Genomic DNA, 15,611 nt, shown 5'->3' with positions numbered 1-15,611 from the left:
TGTGAGCGCTGAATGCCTGAAATACGGGTGGCGACACCAACTTGAACTTCCCGCACCAATCCCTCGTGACATCACAGATTCTGGCGGCGATCGTTTAATCATACACGAAACATAGAACGCTGCACTCGGCAACGTGCAGCTGCACATAACATAGGCTTTTCGTGCACAAGTTTTAGGAGCCGAATGCGTGAAAATACAATGAAATTTATGACGCGTCTATTAGACGCGAAATCCAAGTTCATTCTTCACATTCTTGGCAAGAAATATTTCTTTTCTGAGTAGAAAATTTTGAACTAATAATCTGCCTAAATTGAACCATTCTGTAATGTCCTTGCAGCAGACAACCAGCCTGCCAGCCAGCCATGGCTGGCACAAAACTGCAACAAAATGACCTTGCCCTCAGTACTAGAACACCATGGCCACTGTCATAATTACCAATGTGCTGTAGACTACCACATTTACTCAAGCTTTCTTTTTTTCCAAAAATGTTAACCAATATGAGCTATAGACTTAAATTCATGACCAAGGAATCTTGACCTATATTCATGAACAAAACTAGGAATAGTACTGCCGAGGAAGCCTAGGCTGTGAAGCATCCAGCAAGGATGACTTTACTGGCCGTTCGGACAAGGATGCAGCTTGTGGCATTGCCTAGCGAGATTTAGTACCTCAGCTTAGGGTACATGAAGGTGTGTCATGCTTCAAGTTTTTTTTGTTTTTCTAAAGAAATATGGGTCAACCTACATTCGAATTATCATATTTTATTTCTCGGCAAGTTTGATACATAGGGGTCGACCAATATCTGTGTTGCAACCATAGAAAATTGATGGTTGCAACCAGAAAAAGAAACCACCACAAATTGATACCTGTGATGTACATGTTCATCTACATGTTCATCTATTAGCATCCTGCATAACCAAATAAGTGCTGCACTATTTGTTATTCACTCACAATAGTGCTATTTATTTATTTTTATTTTATTTATTTATTATACCCTCAAGATACAGTTGTACATTGCAAAGAGGAAGGGGCAAAGGTAGAGACGAGGGCAAAATATGCATACTTGATTATAGATATAAAAAAGAAACTATGAAAAAAAAGTTCAGGATCAAACATGTTGAAGTCAATCATTAATGAAAGAATGAAAGAGAAGAAGGAGAGAGAGATGAAACGTAAAAAGAACAAAAAAGAAAAAAACGAATTAGACCGGTAGTGGTAGGTAAGTAGCCTATGCATTACAAACATGGCATGAAGAATGATAAGAATGGTAAACAGAAATACGGCAAGCGTAAAAGAGATACATGGTATAACTGAAAAATAAATAAATAAAAAAAGCAATACATGGCTTGACATAGAAAAACAGACAACATATATCATAAAATACAAGGAATAACCTAAAACGAAATATGGCATAGCAACAGGTATGCACAAAAATCTGTCAATCTTATAAAATGAGGCTTTGAAGTGTTGTTTTAAAGTTATCAATGTTAGACATGCTTGTAAGTGATGCGGGTAAGTCATTCCAATCCTCGCTCGTTTGTGGAAGAAATGAATATGAAAAGCCGACGGTGTTGCAGCGCGGAATGTTTACTTTTTGGCGGTGGTTAATGTGAGATGAAATGTATGGTGGCAGTTGAACATATACAGAAAGTAAATATGAGTTATAACAGTAGATTTTATGGAAAAGGCATAGGCAAGATAGATTTCTGCAGGCTGATAGCAGCGGAAGGTGTAGGAGAGCTTTAATGTTAGTGACACTCGCAGTTCTTTGGTAGTTGTTTAGGAAGAAATGGGCTGAGCGATTTTGTATTGCCTCTAGGGACTGTATGAGGGTGTCATGTCCAGGTTCCCATACTGATGATGCGTACTCAAGCTGTGGGCAAGTGTAAGTTGTGTACAATAATAGTTTTAGTGATGATGGTGGTAGGGAAATTTCCGGCGAAAGTATCCCAGTGAACGAGTGGCCTTACAGGTTACGTGGTCAATGTGAGTTTTCCAGGATATGTTGCTGGCAATGCGAATCCCCGAATATTGGTATGATGTTTCATTTTCTAGTGGAATATTATTAAGAGTATATGTGCGGCATATCGCGTTAGTATGGGCGATCCTCATAGTCTTACACTTCTTAATGCTTAATTTCATGCGCCACACACAACGCCACTTATTGGTTTTATTGAGATCCTCCTGAATTGCTAGAATATCTGAGGGATTAGTTATTTTACTAGTATATGAGACGCAATCATCTGCAAACAGACAAATATTCAATGAAACGTGAGTGGGCAAGTCGTTTATATTAGGAATAATAAAGGACCGAGCACGGACCCTTGCGGCACACCGGAGGCAGCTGGAGCTAAAGGCGAGTTAGGCGTCATTAGAGGTTACAAATTGAACATGTGATATCAAAAAGGTGCAAATTTAATCAATTACGGTAGGGTCTATGTTTAGAATGTTTAATTCATGAAGAAGCAATGCATGGTTCACTTTGTCAAATGCTTTGGAAAGGTCCAGAAATATAGTATATTAAAAAACCAGAATCTAAATTGTCATGTAGGCAATTAATGAAGAGGGTGAGTTGAGTGTCACAGGATAAATTTTTACAGAATCTATGCTGCGCAACTGTGAAGAAATTGTTATTTTCAAATTAACTAGATGCATGTACACTATATGTTCCATAACTTTGCATCGTACTGATGTAAGTGAAATAGGCCTGTAGTTCTGTGGATAATGGGTTGGTCCAGTTTTGTGAATGGGGATTATTTTGCCCGTTTTCCAATCATATGGTAAGGTGCCAGGGTTGTAAGATTGCGAGTAAATACATTCTGGTATGATTGAACAGTATTCAAGAGTGTTTTGCAAGAACTTACTATTGATTTCGTCTACCCCACATGATGCTTTAGGTCTTGATTCCTGTATTATGGCTCTGATACCCGGTTGAGTAAAAAACGATGGGATCTATTAAGTGGTAGGTAGTAAGTAAAATTAATCTCAGGCATCGGGTCAGGGATCTTAGGTGATGAGAATGATTGAACAAAGGCATTGTTAAGCACAGTAAAGCACAAAAGAGCAGGTACTGGTTCCCCAGAACTTTTCAGCAATGATATTTTAGTTTTGTTGCAATTTGCTTGTATAGTTTGCCAAAAGCGCTTTGGATTAGTTTTTAATAAATCTGGAAGTGTGCAATTAAGGAATGAAAATTTCGCTGACCTTACGGCCCTAAGATATGAGTTTGCAGCATTTTTATATGCTAGCCAATGCGTCACTTTTGCAGAATGTTTCACTGTACGGAATAAACATTTTTCTTGTTCGATAACCGATTCAGATATGTGTTATACCATGGTGCTTTTATGTTAATGCAGACGGTTCTAAGGGGGACATGTTTGGTGGTTAGCTCAGAGACTTTATTTTTGAAAATGGACCACTTAGTCATGTCACTTAGTTTCTAAGAAGCGTTGCAGATGAAGTGATAGGAAAGTGCCTAGAAATTTGCTGAGTTTTCTGTTGATGCCCTGATAGCTAACATTTTTATAATCATGGAACTTTTTTCGCTGTCGGCGTGTTTTTTCTTGTGTTGTTGTAAATGTAAAATGCATATCATGGTCGCTCAGCCCGGGCATGTGCGTAACCGCAGAAATGTTATCAGGCGATGATGTTAGAATGAGGTTCAGGAGTGATGATGTGTTTTGTGTTGCACGTGTTGGAAGTCTTAACGATCTGCGATAAGCCAAAGTCAGAGCAATGGAAATGAACTGATTGGCCTTGGCCGACAAAGGATTAGAAAAGGGATTGGCATGTGACCAGACAATTTTAGGAAAACTAAAATCGCCTAAGAGTATAATTTCAGTTCCAGAGAAACGCATGGTAATCTAATTTAAACAATCACATAAGTCATCGCAACAGGACGAGTTGCTTGATGAGGATCGATAGCACACACATAGTACTTATTTTTTAAAAACTAATAGTTAGGCCCCCCCAACACCAAATTAGCTCTAAATTAGTATTAATGGGCACAGAAAAACAATGAATAGATTCTTTAATAGCGAGCAAGACGCCACCACCAATTCTACCCGTTCGGTCACTTTGGTAAACAACATAATGGTTCTCACACTCAAACAGTTTGGGGTTTTTTATTTTGCTATTTAGCCATGTTTCTGTGAGTACAATAATGTCAGAATTGCAGTCGTTAATAATGGCACATGATACGTCTTTCTTAGAAAAGAAACTCCGAATGTTAGTACAAAGAACTGAACACTCGCACGTCTCCTCGGATGGCCCTAGCTTGCCAGTAATGTGCGGCCAGAACAAAGAGTTGCGCCACGTGTATGCTCTTTTCTGCATATTTCATAAATGCTGTCTTTAGCTTCATCATATCCATAACATTTCCCATCAAAGGCGAGTTTTTCAAACCGAAGTTTGAAAAACACGGCTTTCGATTTGCCATATTCTATTCATATTTTCTTTACGTTACGTGTCGTTTGGCAGAAATCTTCGCTCATTGCTGTGTCCGTGTTTTTTAACAAACCTCACTTTGAGGAGAGGAGCTCCCTCGTGTCGTTCGTTTCAAATTTAGTTATGAGTGGTCGATTTTTCGCTGAATTGAAGCGCCTTATTCTCTGCGCGCGGCATATGTCGGAACTTGCGATTTAAACCTTCAGATAATCATTCAGCAGATTTAGTACCTTGTTTTCTGATTCGGATAAAGTTTTATCTGCAGCGTCCGGTATTCCGTAAAAGACCAGATTATTTCGTTCAGACCATTCTTCTGTGTCATCAAGATGTGAGTGAAAGGCACGTGTCTTTCTTCACGCACTGTACTGTCGCATGCTGCTCTTTCATATCTTGTTGCCACTGTTCAAAAACGGAAGTCTGATTTTCAACTTCCATTAGACTGTCCTTTATTTCGGACATCGCTTCTGAAACAGACTGCTGGTGTTGCTTTAACTCAGATACTGTTTCCAATATTGATTTTTGCGCCGATTCAATTCTTTTTGTGCGCTCATACAAGTCCTTCATCACTTGCAGAACTTCTGCAAGATTATCAGGACCCAGGTTGCTTTCAACATCCCCGCGAAGAAGTAGCAAGGAGCAAAAGGCCAATATGAGTGCTTCAGGGCACGGAAGCGCGATAATAAAAGGATAATCTGATCTGAAGCTACGACAAGGTAATTTGCAAAGGCAACTAACCTGCAGGACGAAAAAAACGGGTGTGAAAGTCTTTGGTTCTTCCATTCATCGTGCCTCCGTGCCCACTGGAGAGATACTGTTCAATGCTTGGTTTGAACCCTTCTAGGGGTGATGACGTTGACGTCGCAGCTGCGCACTGGCGGCACAGCAGATGGCGCTCGATGCGTTCGGTCAGGTCCACGCAAGCTGTTGCCAGCAGGTGTGGGTCTGAAGCAAGGGCGGCATCACAAATTTCGTCCAAGGGTGGAAGTTTATGCCGAAGGCCAACCACCGAAATGCCGGCCGTGAGGACGACTAACTGCAGGCCAAAAAAACAGGTGTGTAAGCCTTTGGTTCTTCTGTTCACCGTGCTACAGTGCCCACTATTATGCATTTCCTTTCTACAGCATTTGCTGTTACATCAGTAGAGTGCAATTCTGCCAATAAAAGAAGATCTGGTATTTTACACACCAAAAAGGTGGTATGATTATGAGGCACAATTCAGTCAATATCCTTACACGCAATGCAGGGAATGAAACATGAAGCATGGTTTGTCTTATGTACAAAGTTTTATGTACAATGTTTTAGATACACGGATGACAGAATTGTTGCAGACATACAAATTTCTTCACACAAGCTTCTGAAACTTAGTTTACAGCTATACCATGTTGGAGGTGCTCTCAGAGCACCACAAGCAGCTCAGCCTTATGACACCTTGTTCTGCTTCAACTAAGATGCCATACTAGTGCTTTCATCATGCACATCATTTGAAAACTTTATTCGCCCTTCATTCAAATATATCAGAAATGCGGAAATGCCCTTTTTAGGCGCTGAACAGATCTGAATAATATTTGTTGGCCTTGAAAGGAAAGTTAATTCTAGTTATTGTTGGAAGCGGACATTTTCCTGAAGGCCGTCATATTTAAGATTAGAGGCTTACTAAAAATTGAAGCCTGCTTATAATGCTCAAATCAATACAAGAAAACTTATATTGCAATGCGATAAATATCAAGTGATACAGAGTTCGAAGTAGACTAATTTAGCATATTAGTTCATGCTTTACATAAATTTTCTGTGACTTCTGAAAAAGTCTTGATAATAAGAATACTTTTCACCGTAATGTGCAATACACAAATCCTGATCATTTTAAACCCTGTATAAGGCGGTTTCTACAGGATTATCATGCCCATTTCTCGTAGCAGAGTTAAGGCTTCTTAAGATTGACACGTAAATTTTGACAAAATATTAGGATATTTGTGAAAACTGTGCTCCCTATATTCACTCGAATCTACTTTTTCATTTACATTCAAATCAGTTCCACAGTTTTCTGAATAATTCCAATTTCACATGTATTTAGAAGGAGGGCAGGAGTTTTCCTCCTAACAACAAATACCTTATCATACAGCAGTTATGCTATAAGGCAGTAGAGATCATTTTTAAACAAACCATGTCACATTCAGAGGGAAGGGCCAGGGAATTAACTGGGCTTCAGCAATCATATGATAAAGCCATCCCATGCCAAGAAAGATGGCTGTACCACTGACCGTGTTCCAAACATGCCCACATGAAAAGTTCTGTCAACTGAAATGGCGCATGTGTGGCATTTCAATGTATCTAAAAGACAAAATGAACATTCTTAAAAATGAAAACAATATTTCCAGTTTTGTCACCAGCAACTGAAGTCCCCAAACTTTCCAGTCACTGCCTTCACTTTCTTCACTGGTACTTCAGCTTCCGTCTCCTTGGTAGCTGCCTTTGCAGTTTCGGGATCAATGTACTTGCCAACTCCCTTGTGGAACTCTTTGAGAACCCTCTTGGCTTTCAGCTTCTTTTCCATTTGCTCACTGTCGCCTTGTCTCTTTTTCGTTGCCTCGTCTTCTCTCTTCTTTTTCAGCTCCTCGTCTACCTCCTCAAAAGGATCCACAAAGACGACAGCCTTTAGAATGACAATGTCTTCGATGGGACGATCCTTATTGTCGGTCTCGACAGATTCGATCGTGTTCAGTGCATCCAGACCACCAACCAGCTTGCCAAACACGGTGTGCTTTGAATCCAAATGGCGGCAAGACCGGTATGTCACGAAGAACTGCGACTTGTTCATGTTTGGCCCTTCGTTTGCCATGCTCAGCATGCCTCTGCCTTGGTGGACGAGATTAGGCTTGAACTCGTCCTTGAACGGTTTCCCCCAAAGGGAATCTCCTCCTTTCCCGGTTCCCGTGGGGTCTCCGCCCTGTATCATAAAGTGGCGTATGGACCGGTGGAACTTGGTGTTGTCGTAGTAGCCCTTCTTGCAGAGGCCCACGAAGTTCTCGCACGTCTTGGGCACGGCGTCGCAGTACAGCTCGAAGTTGAGGTTGCCGTGCGTCGTCTGGAGCTGGACGTAGCCCTTCTTCTTCACCATGGAGTAACGCACCACGTCGTCCGCCAGCACGGCCGGTTCGTGCGCAGTGGTGACCTCCATGACAGTGGACGTGAACGAGGCGGCCACGGCTCCGGTGGAGTAGTGCGCGGCGTTGAACTTGTCCGCCTTCCGGACAACTTTCTCCGTCTTCTCCGCCTCCGTGGGCGGCTTGTACTCCTTGTCCAACGTGTCGAGGATGGTGCGCGTTTCGGCATTCATCTTTCGCAGGGTGTACTTGGGGTCGGACTTCATCTTCTCTTCTTCGGGGTCGATCACCTTGAGGTTGTGCTTGAGGTGGTGAAACCGGGAGAGGTTGAACTTCTCGAGGTCGCTCGGGTCCTGCAGGGTGATGATGTCCTGCCTCGTGAACGGCTCGTCCGTGAGCAAGTCCTTGAAGTTCTTGGCCCGAAGGTTCAGCTGGTCGACGGCGTCGTACGAGAAGACGTTTCCGGTCGTCTTGATGGCGACGATGTGTGTGTTTTCGTTGAACACCTTGTACAAGACGGGGCAGTGGTACTTGCCGTCGGCGTTCTTGGCGAAGTTGAGCCGAATCAACTTTTTGGCGTCGATGGGCTTGCCGCTGGCGGGGTCGATGCCGTACTTCTTGACGAAGGGGACGATGTTCATGATGTCGTAGATGATTCCTTCGGGTGTGCATAGCGGGTGCTCGAAAGGCTGTAACGAAAGTGCGCAGTGGTCGAACGGCAGTCGCTTGAATTCGGAGCCTTCGGCCTGGCGCGTCGCATTGGGTCGTCGACCGCCGTAGATCGTCGACCATTCCGTAGTCGTGAGATAGAGCTTGTCCTTCTGATGCTGTCGTTTGCCCATCTTGTGGCTGTGTCTGTCTCACACTTCGAAAAAAAAGAAAGGACACAAGTGGGACGTGAAGCACGCACGCCAAGAAAAGAAATCGTCGCAGAACTAGATCAGAAACTGTAGAAAGCTGTCGCGTCGCAAAACACTCCTGCGAGCGGCCATGACGTGATGTCGCTGCGCCCGCCGCTGCTGCCTTTGTCTACGGAGCGACGCTTGTTTCGGTTTGCTATCGAGTTGTATCGCGTGTCTAAGGTTTTAATTCTAAGGTTTAGTCTGGTTTACGAGTGAAAAAAAATTGTAGGTGACCATAATATTTGACTTAGGTGTGTCTTCGGCGTTGGTGTTTTTTAGGTTAAGCGGGCGAACGTCTCTCCCCTGGTACGACATGGAGGCGGCAAGAGAGCGAGTGTGGATGGATGTTATGAGCGTCCCCTTTGGAAACGGGGCGGTGGGTTGCGCTCCAAGCTCTTGCAATTATACTGCTTAATGTCCTACCCAAGTTAAAGAAAGAGGAAGCGCAGCGCGCTAGCGAGGCGTCGCCCCCTAGCGAGTGGTGCAAGAAGCGCACGTTTTGCGCCCTCTCTGGTGCTGACGTCAGGGCATGTAACGTGCGCGCCGGGCGAGAACAGGGGAGGGAGTGACGTCACATCTGCTCTGCTAGGCAGATGTTCAGTGTATGCCAGGCAACTGTTTTCCATTGATTAGCTGGTTAAATTCATGCAACCTTCTTGTGTGTGACGTCATTAGCCCCACTTTCTATTTCCGGGTTTCCAGGAACTTCGCCATAGTCATGCTCACGTGGTGGGCTTCTAAAGTCTACAATTCTGTGCTTTGGTGTGCGGTAATCAGTGATTACTAATTAATTCTAATTATTCAACACACTTCAGTAACTCAACTTGTAACTAAACTTATGCTTCGATATCATATCTATAATGAAACCCATGAATTTTGTACTGTTATTTTCTTTGTTCTAATTTTTTTCCTGATTTACTTTGAATTTCATCCCCGGTCATCTCAGGAGGTGAACCGGAAGTGCTGCGCAAGAAACAAGAGTGTCACTCGACGTTCATGCCACTAATAAAAAATTACCCTAGGCATTTCTTAGATTTTGGTGCTTAGCCTGGCGATATGCCAGGTCAAGTGAGAAGTAATTTAAACAACAAAACTCGTATGCGCAACTGCAATGTATGATCTCCAACGCCTGCAGAGCCATTAAGCAGGCTGCACGTTGCAGGCGGATAGTTCCCGTGGGCAAGCCTTTTTACTCAGCACGCGTCGTACGCCAAGTTTACCGACCTAATACATGTGCAGAAGGCTACACCTAAGCATGCGGTGTAGCGAAATTGGTTTGGTTGGCAGTCAAGTGATCTCGATGCAAATGGTCACTGAGCAGATTCCCAGTTATGAGCACTACACACATAGTCACTGTAATCAAATGTTTGTGTAATTTATTGATGCTTGTGGTTTCTCGCTTCAGCCAACTGACCTGAAGCAACTGGATGAGCACTCCTTTTCTCTCCAGTGGATGGTAATAATTCATAACCGATAACAGAAGCATTTTGTGCATACAATTTATGCAAAAGCATATGTCAATAAATATATTTTGTTTCGTTCTAGTAAGAGTATAGAAATAAGTGAATGCATGTACGTTGGCATGGCATTATTTTCCTTGGCGAGGTGTCTACACAATACCAGCTTTCTATTGATGCCAACAACAACTGTATTAACAATTGATTAACAGGTTGCCAAACTACATCCTTCCTGAACAATTTGCACTAAAATGAGCTTCACAGTGTAGTTTAACATAGATTTAGGTCTCGCTAAGGATGCTGGACTTAGCTGGCATATATGTTCAATCTTGCATTCACTTCCTACTTTGATAAGTGATAAGCATGATAAGGCACAACAGTATCTAGTTTTCTTCCCCCTTTTTCTGAACAGATTAAAATGCCTGGAGCATGGAGGGGTGGGCATCACTTCCATAATGAATTGCAACAGCCAGGTAGCTAATTAAAAAGACTAACTTTTAATGCAAAAGCATCATATGGCTCATGAGGAAAAAAATCCAGTGTTGGCATGACCACAGGATGGTCCAAAAAGGCTACGAACCCTTGACCTTTGGTGGGAGTTTAACCCACGACCTTCGGGATTAAGGCAAAGTTAACTGAGGAAAAGTTAAGGCACTCAAACCCACGACCATTGGTGGGAGTCCAACCCTCAACCTTTCGTGTGAAATAAGGTGAAGTTATTTAGGACAGTTAATTAAGACACTCAAACGTACAAACTTTGGTGGGAATCGAAACCACGACCTTTGGTGTTAAGGCGAAGCTAAGACGATTGAAAGAGTATAGACATCGTGCGGTAGTTTGAATGCTTTCACATTCATTCACGAAGGGATAACTAAGTGCTCCTTCAATTTTTAATATTTCTTTTTAGGCAACACGCTAAAAATTAAAGCTGGACAGTACTCGTGAGATCATGTCTGCTTAGCAGAAATCTTAAGGCCGGCACACCTTTCAAGATACCAGCCCTCAATATGTGCTACAACATACATTTGCAGCTTTCCAGTCAAGTTTTCCAAAAGCGTCTCACAAGCAGTTTGGGATCATCTTAACTGGAATCCCAATGCACTACTCGCAACATTTTAAGGAAGTCTCAGAAGTGTTACTAGTGTTAGGCTAAGCAGACACAATTTCACGAAGTTTAGGTTTAGCTTTTCATTTGTGCCCTAAAGTAAACAATAAAAAAAAGTTAGAGAACCCTTTTCACTACCTGTACACTTCACTTCCGTATGTCAGTGACTTTTGCCTTTTCCTAATATTCCACTGAAAGGGTGGAGGCAAATTTCGAAAGAATTTGCATGAATTAAAAAAAAGACAGGTTACAGGTATACCAAGAAATATACAGACAAATAATTATCTTTAACCAAAGGAAAACAAGGAACACAAGTTAACATCCGGAAAATTGTATATTTAGCTAAGAAAGATTGCACCAACTATCAGAAACCTACCACAACCATGGTTTATATCTCGTCTGAGCAGCGAAACACATGATTGCACCACTTTTGCGTATAACATACATGCACAAAACACCTTGCAGGGCAAAATTTCCTGGTAGAAAGCCTTTATGTGCAAGCTTCAACATACAAACATCACCAAGAAAACCCCTCACGGAACACATTTCAAGTTAATTTATTCATATGCCATGGCATAATGCTTAGACAGAAATCATTTATGCATAAGCTCCGTCATTAAACAAACATCACAGAGGACCCCCCCCCTCCCAAAACACATTTAAATTAATTTATTGACACGCCACTTTACACAAAGTTGTATGCCAGTCCTGTCAGAAGTTGCCTTTCTGCAATACTAAAAGGCGAGTAACTAAGAAAATATCCTCGGCAAGGCATAGAACTTGGGCTACAGCATCACTGCACCCATCAATTGTTTTTCTTCTCATTCGTGCCGGAGTTATTTGCACGAGGAGTGCCGAAGCCCAGTGCATAGAGTGGAGCCGTTATCAGTGATGTGTTTCATTTGGCGCTTGCTTCAATCGCTGTGTAGAGTGAATGAGGCTTTGGCAGGTTTGGCAGGGGCCGGGAAGAAGCACATAGAAGTCATCAACAACTGTCGACTGTACAAAAAAATTTGAAAAAATAGAATCCTTGTGCGTCGTTGCATGTGATTCACAACACTTTGAAGAATAGGAGCACCTAAGGATGACAGTGTCGACGGTGTCAGTTCTTCCCAGAATCCTCTTTTAGTGTGACCGTCCGGTTGAACACGATCTGGAAGAGGGAAAAATGAAGATAGAAAAAGAAATGCAATATTTACTTGAAATTAAGCGCCATTCAAAGAGACTTCAGCTATGTGTGTTAGATCGTGGCACAATTTGAGGACTGGCCACGGAATGCTGCGCATAATCAGTTTTTTGTTTGACACACCCCGCCTGCCTACTAAGCTTGACCAAATGCCAAATATATTTGATACACACCTAATACTGGTTAGTGTCATTGGAACAGTTACCAAAGGTAAGCTAATAGTGAGAATGATCACGCAATGTTTATTTCAGCTAGAACAACAAACCAGGTATTATTAATCAAATTAATTTGGACACTGGGCTGTGCGGACCTCTAACATACCCTTGCCACTTCTTGAGTAAACACAACACTTAACTAACACCAACGTTACAATGTTGAATAGATTGAGAGCTGTACTGACTGAACATCGTACAATTAAATCTCGATAACTTAGACTTAAAGGGGCCCGAAAATTGGTTTAAAAAAGAAATGGATTTGAATTAAGGAAGCTAATTGAGTAGAGGACTTGCTTGCAATGCTGCGTTAGGCCGCGCATGTGTACTGGGCTAACAAAGGAGTGAGGAGTTCCAGAAGTGTGGCTTCACGGCAGCACGCACCGTGCTACCGTGAAGCCACACTTTTAGGCAAAATTTTCACTGCTTTGAAGCCGCACCTCAAGGCAAAATTCGCACATAGCCTTCACCCAGACTTTACTGTGAGATATTTTTTATTTCTGGTGCCAGTATACGTGGCAAAGTACGATACTTGCAACGGGAGGTGAAAGCAGCAGTCAGCCTGTTGCCAAACTGCTGGATCGGAAGCGCCACCGAATGAGTTGGCGCACTTTAGAGAGCACGATCGGCAGCGCGGTATGTTCGAATTAACCGTCACAAACGATTACGAGTTTCATTTACCGAGCGGTTTCGCACCTTGAAATACACAAAATTTTGACGGGACCACATCGTCAGTTACAATAAATCGGAGGTTCGAATTAAGCTGCCTCGAATTAATGAGATTCCATTTTAATTATTACCGCCTGAACACAGCTTTTCCTCTGAATGTACCGAAAATAGTCAAAGTACGGCCAATGTGTCGTGACATGAGGGTGCATCTGCCTCCTGGGCACGGAAGCAACCTGGTTTGTGGAAACAAGTACTACATTACGTAAGAGTGCTTCGATGCTCGCTGCAACCTATTGCCATGTCAGTATACCTCAACACCTTCCGATCTGTCATTTTAGCCACACTGGTTATTGCCTTCATCAAAAATTAGCCACTACAACATTCACATACAATGACTGGAGGTGTCCTTGCGTAAAGACAGCATCCATTACACCTTAGTTGGAGTCTCACCTTCTCTGGAGCACTGTCCTGGTCGACGCAAAAGTATCCGAGGCGCTCGAACTGGAACTTATCCAAGACGGAACAGCTAGCCAGTGATTGGTCAATGAGCGAGTCGTTGCAGATTGTCATGGCCTCCTGGAGATGGAAAGTGCAAAGTTATTACTCCAAGACTTCTTTCTTACCATTTAGATGACAGAAGGCATAATGAAAAATTACCCGCAGTCCTTTCGGGCAAGCACATTATAACGGCCGACAATGAAACATGCAAAATGAAAAGCCCATCAAAAAGAATCTTTAAAGGGGCCCTGAACCACTTTTTAGTGAAGTTGAGAAATGCATTTGTATGTAAATTAGGCAATTTCGGAAATACTTTGCCACATAAAGTACTTCCATGCGTTCAGCAGAATTGGAGTTATTGGCAAAAAAACATCGCGTTAGCGACGCTTTCGTTCCTTCAATGGCTTGCACTGTGAAGGCTATGGTGGGACGGGGCATGTCCACAATGCTCTGCCTATTGAACAGTGGCGCGCAGTTCAAATTTGATTTGGATGTTCACGTAGGTGCCACTGTTATTTATTTTGGTGTGTAAGACACCAAAATAAGGCCCACAGTGAAAGGTCCAGGCACCTCTAAAAACTTCACATCTCAACTTTGCCGAGATGTGCTGTCTTTGATGCCTGACACCATGCTTCAATATCTCCATCCACCAGGGGTTGTAAGATCCAGCGTTGAAGTATTCAAGACACACACACATGCACACACACACATGCCTCATAAATGATGCCTTGCGACTAACTAAGGGTACTGTTAACCTGCTTTTGTGCTTGTCGACTTAGGATTGACAGCTGTGGAGCATTTGTTTCTTCAAGAATGTCAAAGACAAGCACAAATCTGTGCTGAAAGGGGAAAGAAATTGGTGTCTTGTTAAGTGTCTGTCCCTGCATTTAATAAACAGCTCCTCCGTAAAAGCATCTCCTCATTGGCAAGCATTCGGACGTCTGCCATTTATGGCAACAGTCAGCGTCATAGGTATATTATCAGCATGGTGATAATCAGCCATGGAAGTCATCTATGCGGGAGCACTTCTCGCAAATATACGGGCCCAGATCTCACCAGCTTACAGGGACGAAAAACTTACGCGATTGACATCGCTGAGAAAGCCACCGGCTGCCTCGCTTGTGTCTTCGGGGTTCTTATGGAAGAATCTGAAAAAGGTTGCAAAAGGAAATCCTTAACACACAGCTGTAATTCAGAAAAGTCGACAAACTAACAACAAAAAGCACTCAAAGACTTCTGCCCCACTAGAACCAGAGTGAGCTGCATCCAAAACTTACAATATCTACAAGTGATACGTTCACAGATTTTAAGTGTAGCCACACTTTTAAGTTCAGGAGATTGAAAGTGCCACCTTCTTGTGAAGAAGAGTTCACATTTGTTGGTCACTTGCTAGAGGGGGAAACTAAGGCCTCACCACAGAGAATACACCAGCTGTTTCCTTCCTGTTTTTTTTTTTTTTTTAAAGTTAGCTCGCTTCAATAAATTGCCTGTGACAGTGCTCTTTCACCTTTTTCAGTGGGCTTTCTAAATGAGGCAGAAATTATTGACGCGAGGTAATGTCATGTCCAGGTAACATTTTAAAAAGATTCAAGAATGCAATTAATTATTCAGTTTATGACACATACCAAAGTTACGAGACCCAAATTGAGTAGCAGAGATGATTGCTTAGTGAAAATTTGACTAGCATCACTTTTGAAATATTTATTTTCAATAAGCTTAGAAATTTTTTGGTTTGAAGTGATGTTGAAGCAAACAGTCATTAGCATCAATTTCAAAGTAAATAGTTCTTAGAGTTGTGAGATTTGCATAAAATCTTGACCTAAAGTCAGATGCTGATGAATCTAAAATGAAATAAATATTATAGGGTTTTACGTGCTAAAACCACGATCTGATTATGAGGCACGCAATGATGGGGGACTCCGGAATAATTTTGACCACCTAGGATTCTTTAATGTGCATCTAAATCTAAGTACACCGGTGTTCTTCGCATTTCACCCCCATCGAAATGCGGCCGCCAGGGCTGGGATTCGATCCC

At 42.5% G+C, this 15,611-nt stretch overlaps 2 protein-coding genes across 3 annotated transcripts in view; both read right to left on the bottom strand.

Moving 5' to 3' along the window:
* Window positions 1–5,919: 5,919 nt before the first annotated feature.
* On the bottom strand, window positions 5,920–8,555 carry LOC142557279 (RING-type E3 ubiquitin-protein ligase PPIL2). Its single transcript, XM_075668996.1, has one exon. The coding sequence runs from the start codon at window positions 8,387–8,389 to the stop codon at window positions 6,827–6,829; it is 1,563 nt and encodes a 520-aa protein (XP_075525111.1). The 5' UTR covers window positions 8,390–8,555; the 3' UTR covers window positions 5,920–6,826.
* A 1,829-nt stretch (window positions 8,556–10,384) lies between these two features.
* Window positions 10,385–15,611, bottom strand: part of GlnRS (Glutaminyl-tRNA synthetase) — a 29,295-nt gene continuing 24,068 nt past the window's right edge. For both annotated transcript variants that reach the window (XM_075668994.1, XM_075668995.1), the window contains 3 exons: window positions 14,658–14,724; window positions 13,529–13,654; window positions 10,385–12,164 (listed from right to left, as the gene is read on the bottom strand). In XM_075668994.1, coding sequence (XP_075525109.1) covers window positions 12,114–12,164; window positions 13,529–13,654; window positions 14,658–14,724 — 244 coding nt within the window. In that variant the 3' untranslated portion in view covers window positions 10,385–12,113. The remainder of the gene's footprint in view (window positions 12,165–13,528; window positions 13,655–14,657; window positions 14,725–15,611) is intronic.

The sequence above is a fragment of the Dermacentor variabilis genome, chromosome 9 (assembly GCF_050947875.1).
Source record: "Dermacentor variabilis isolate Ectoservices chromosome 9, ASM5094787v1, whole genome shotgun sequence".
Classification (NCBI taxonomy): Eukaryota; Metazoa; Arthropoda; class Arachnida; order Ixodida; family Ixodidae; genus Dermacentor; species Dermacentor variabilis.
This window is presented reverse-complemented; position numbering and strand designations above follow the sequence as displayed.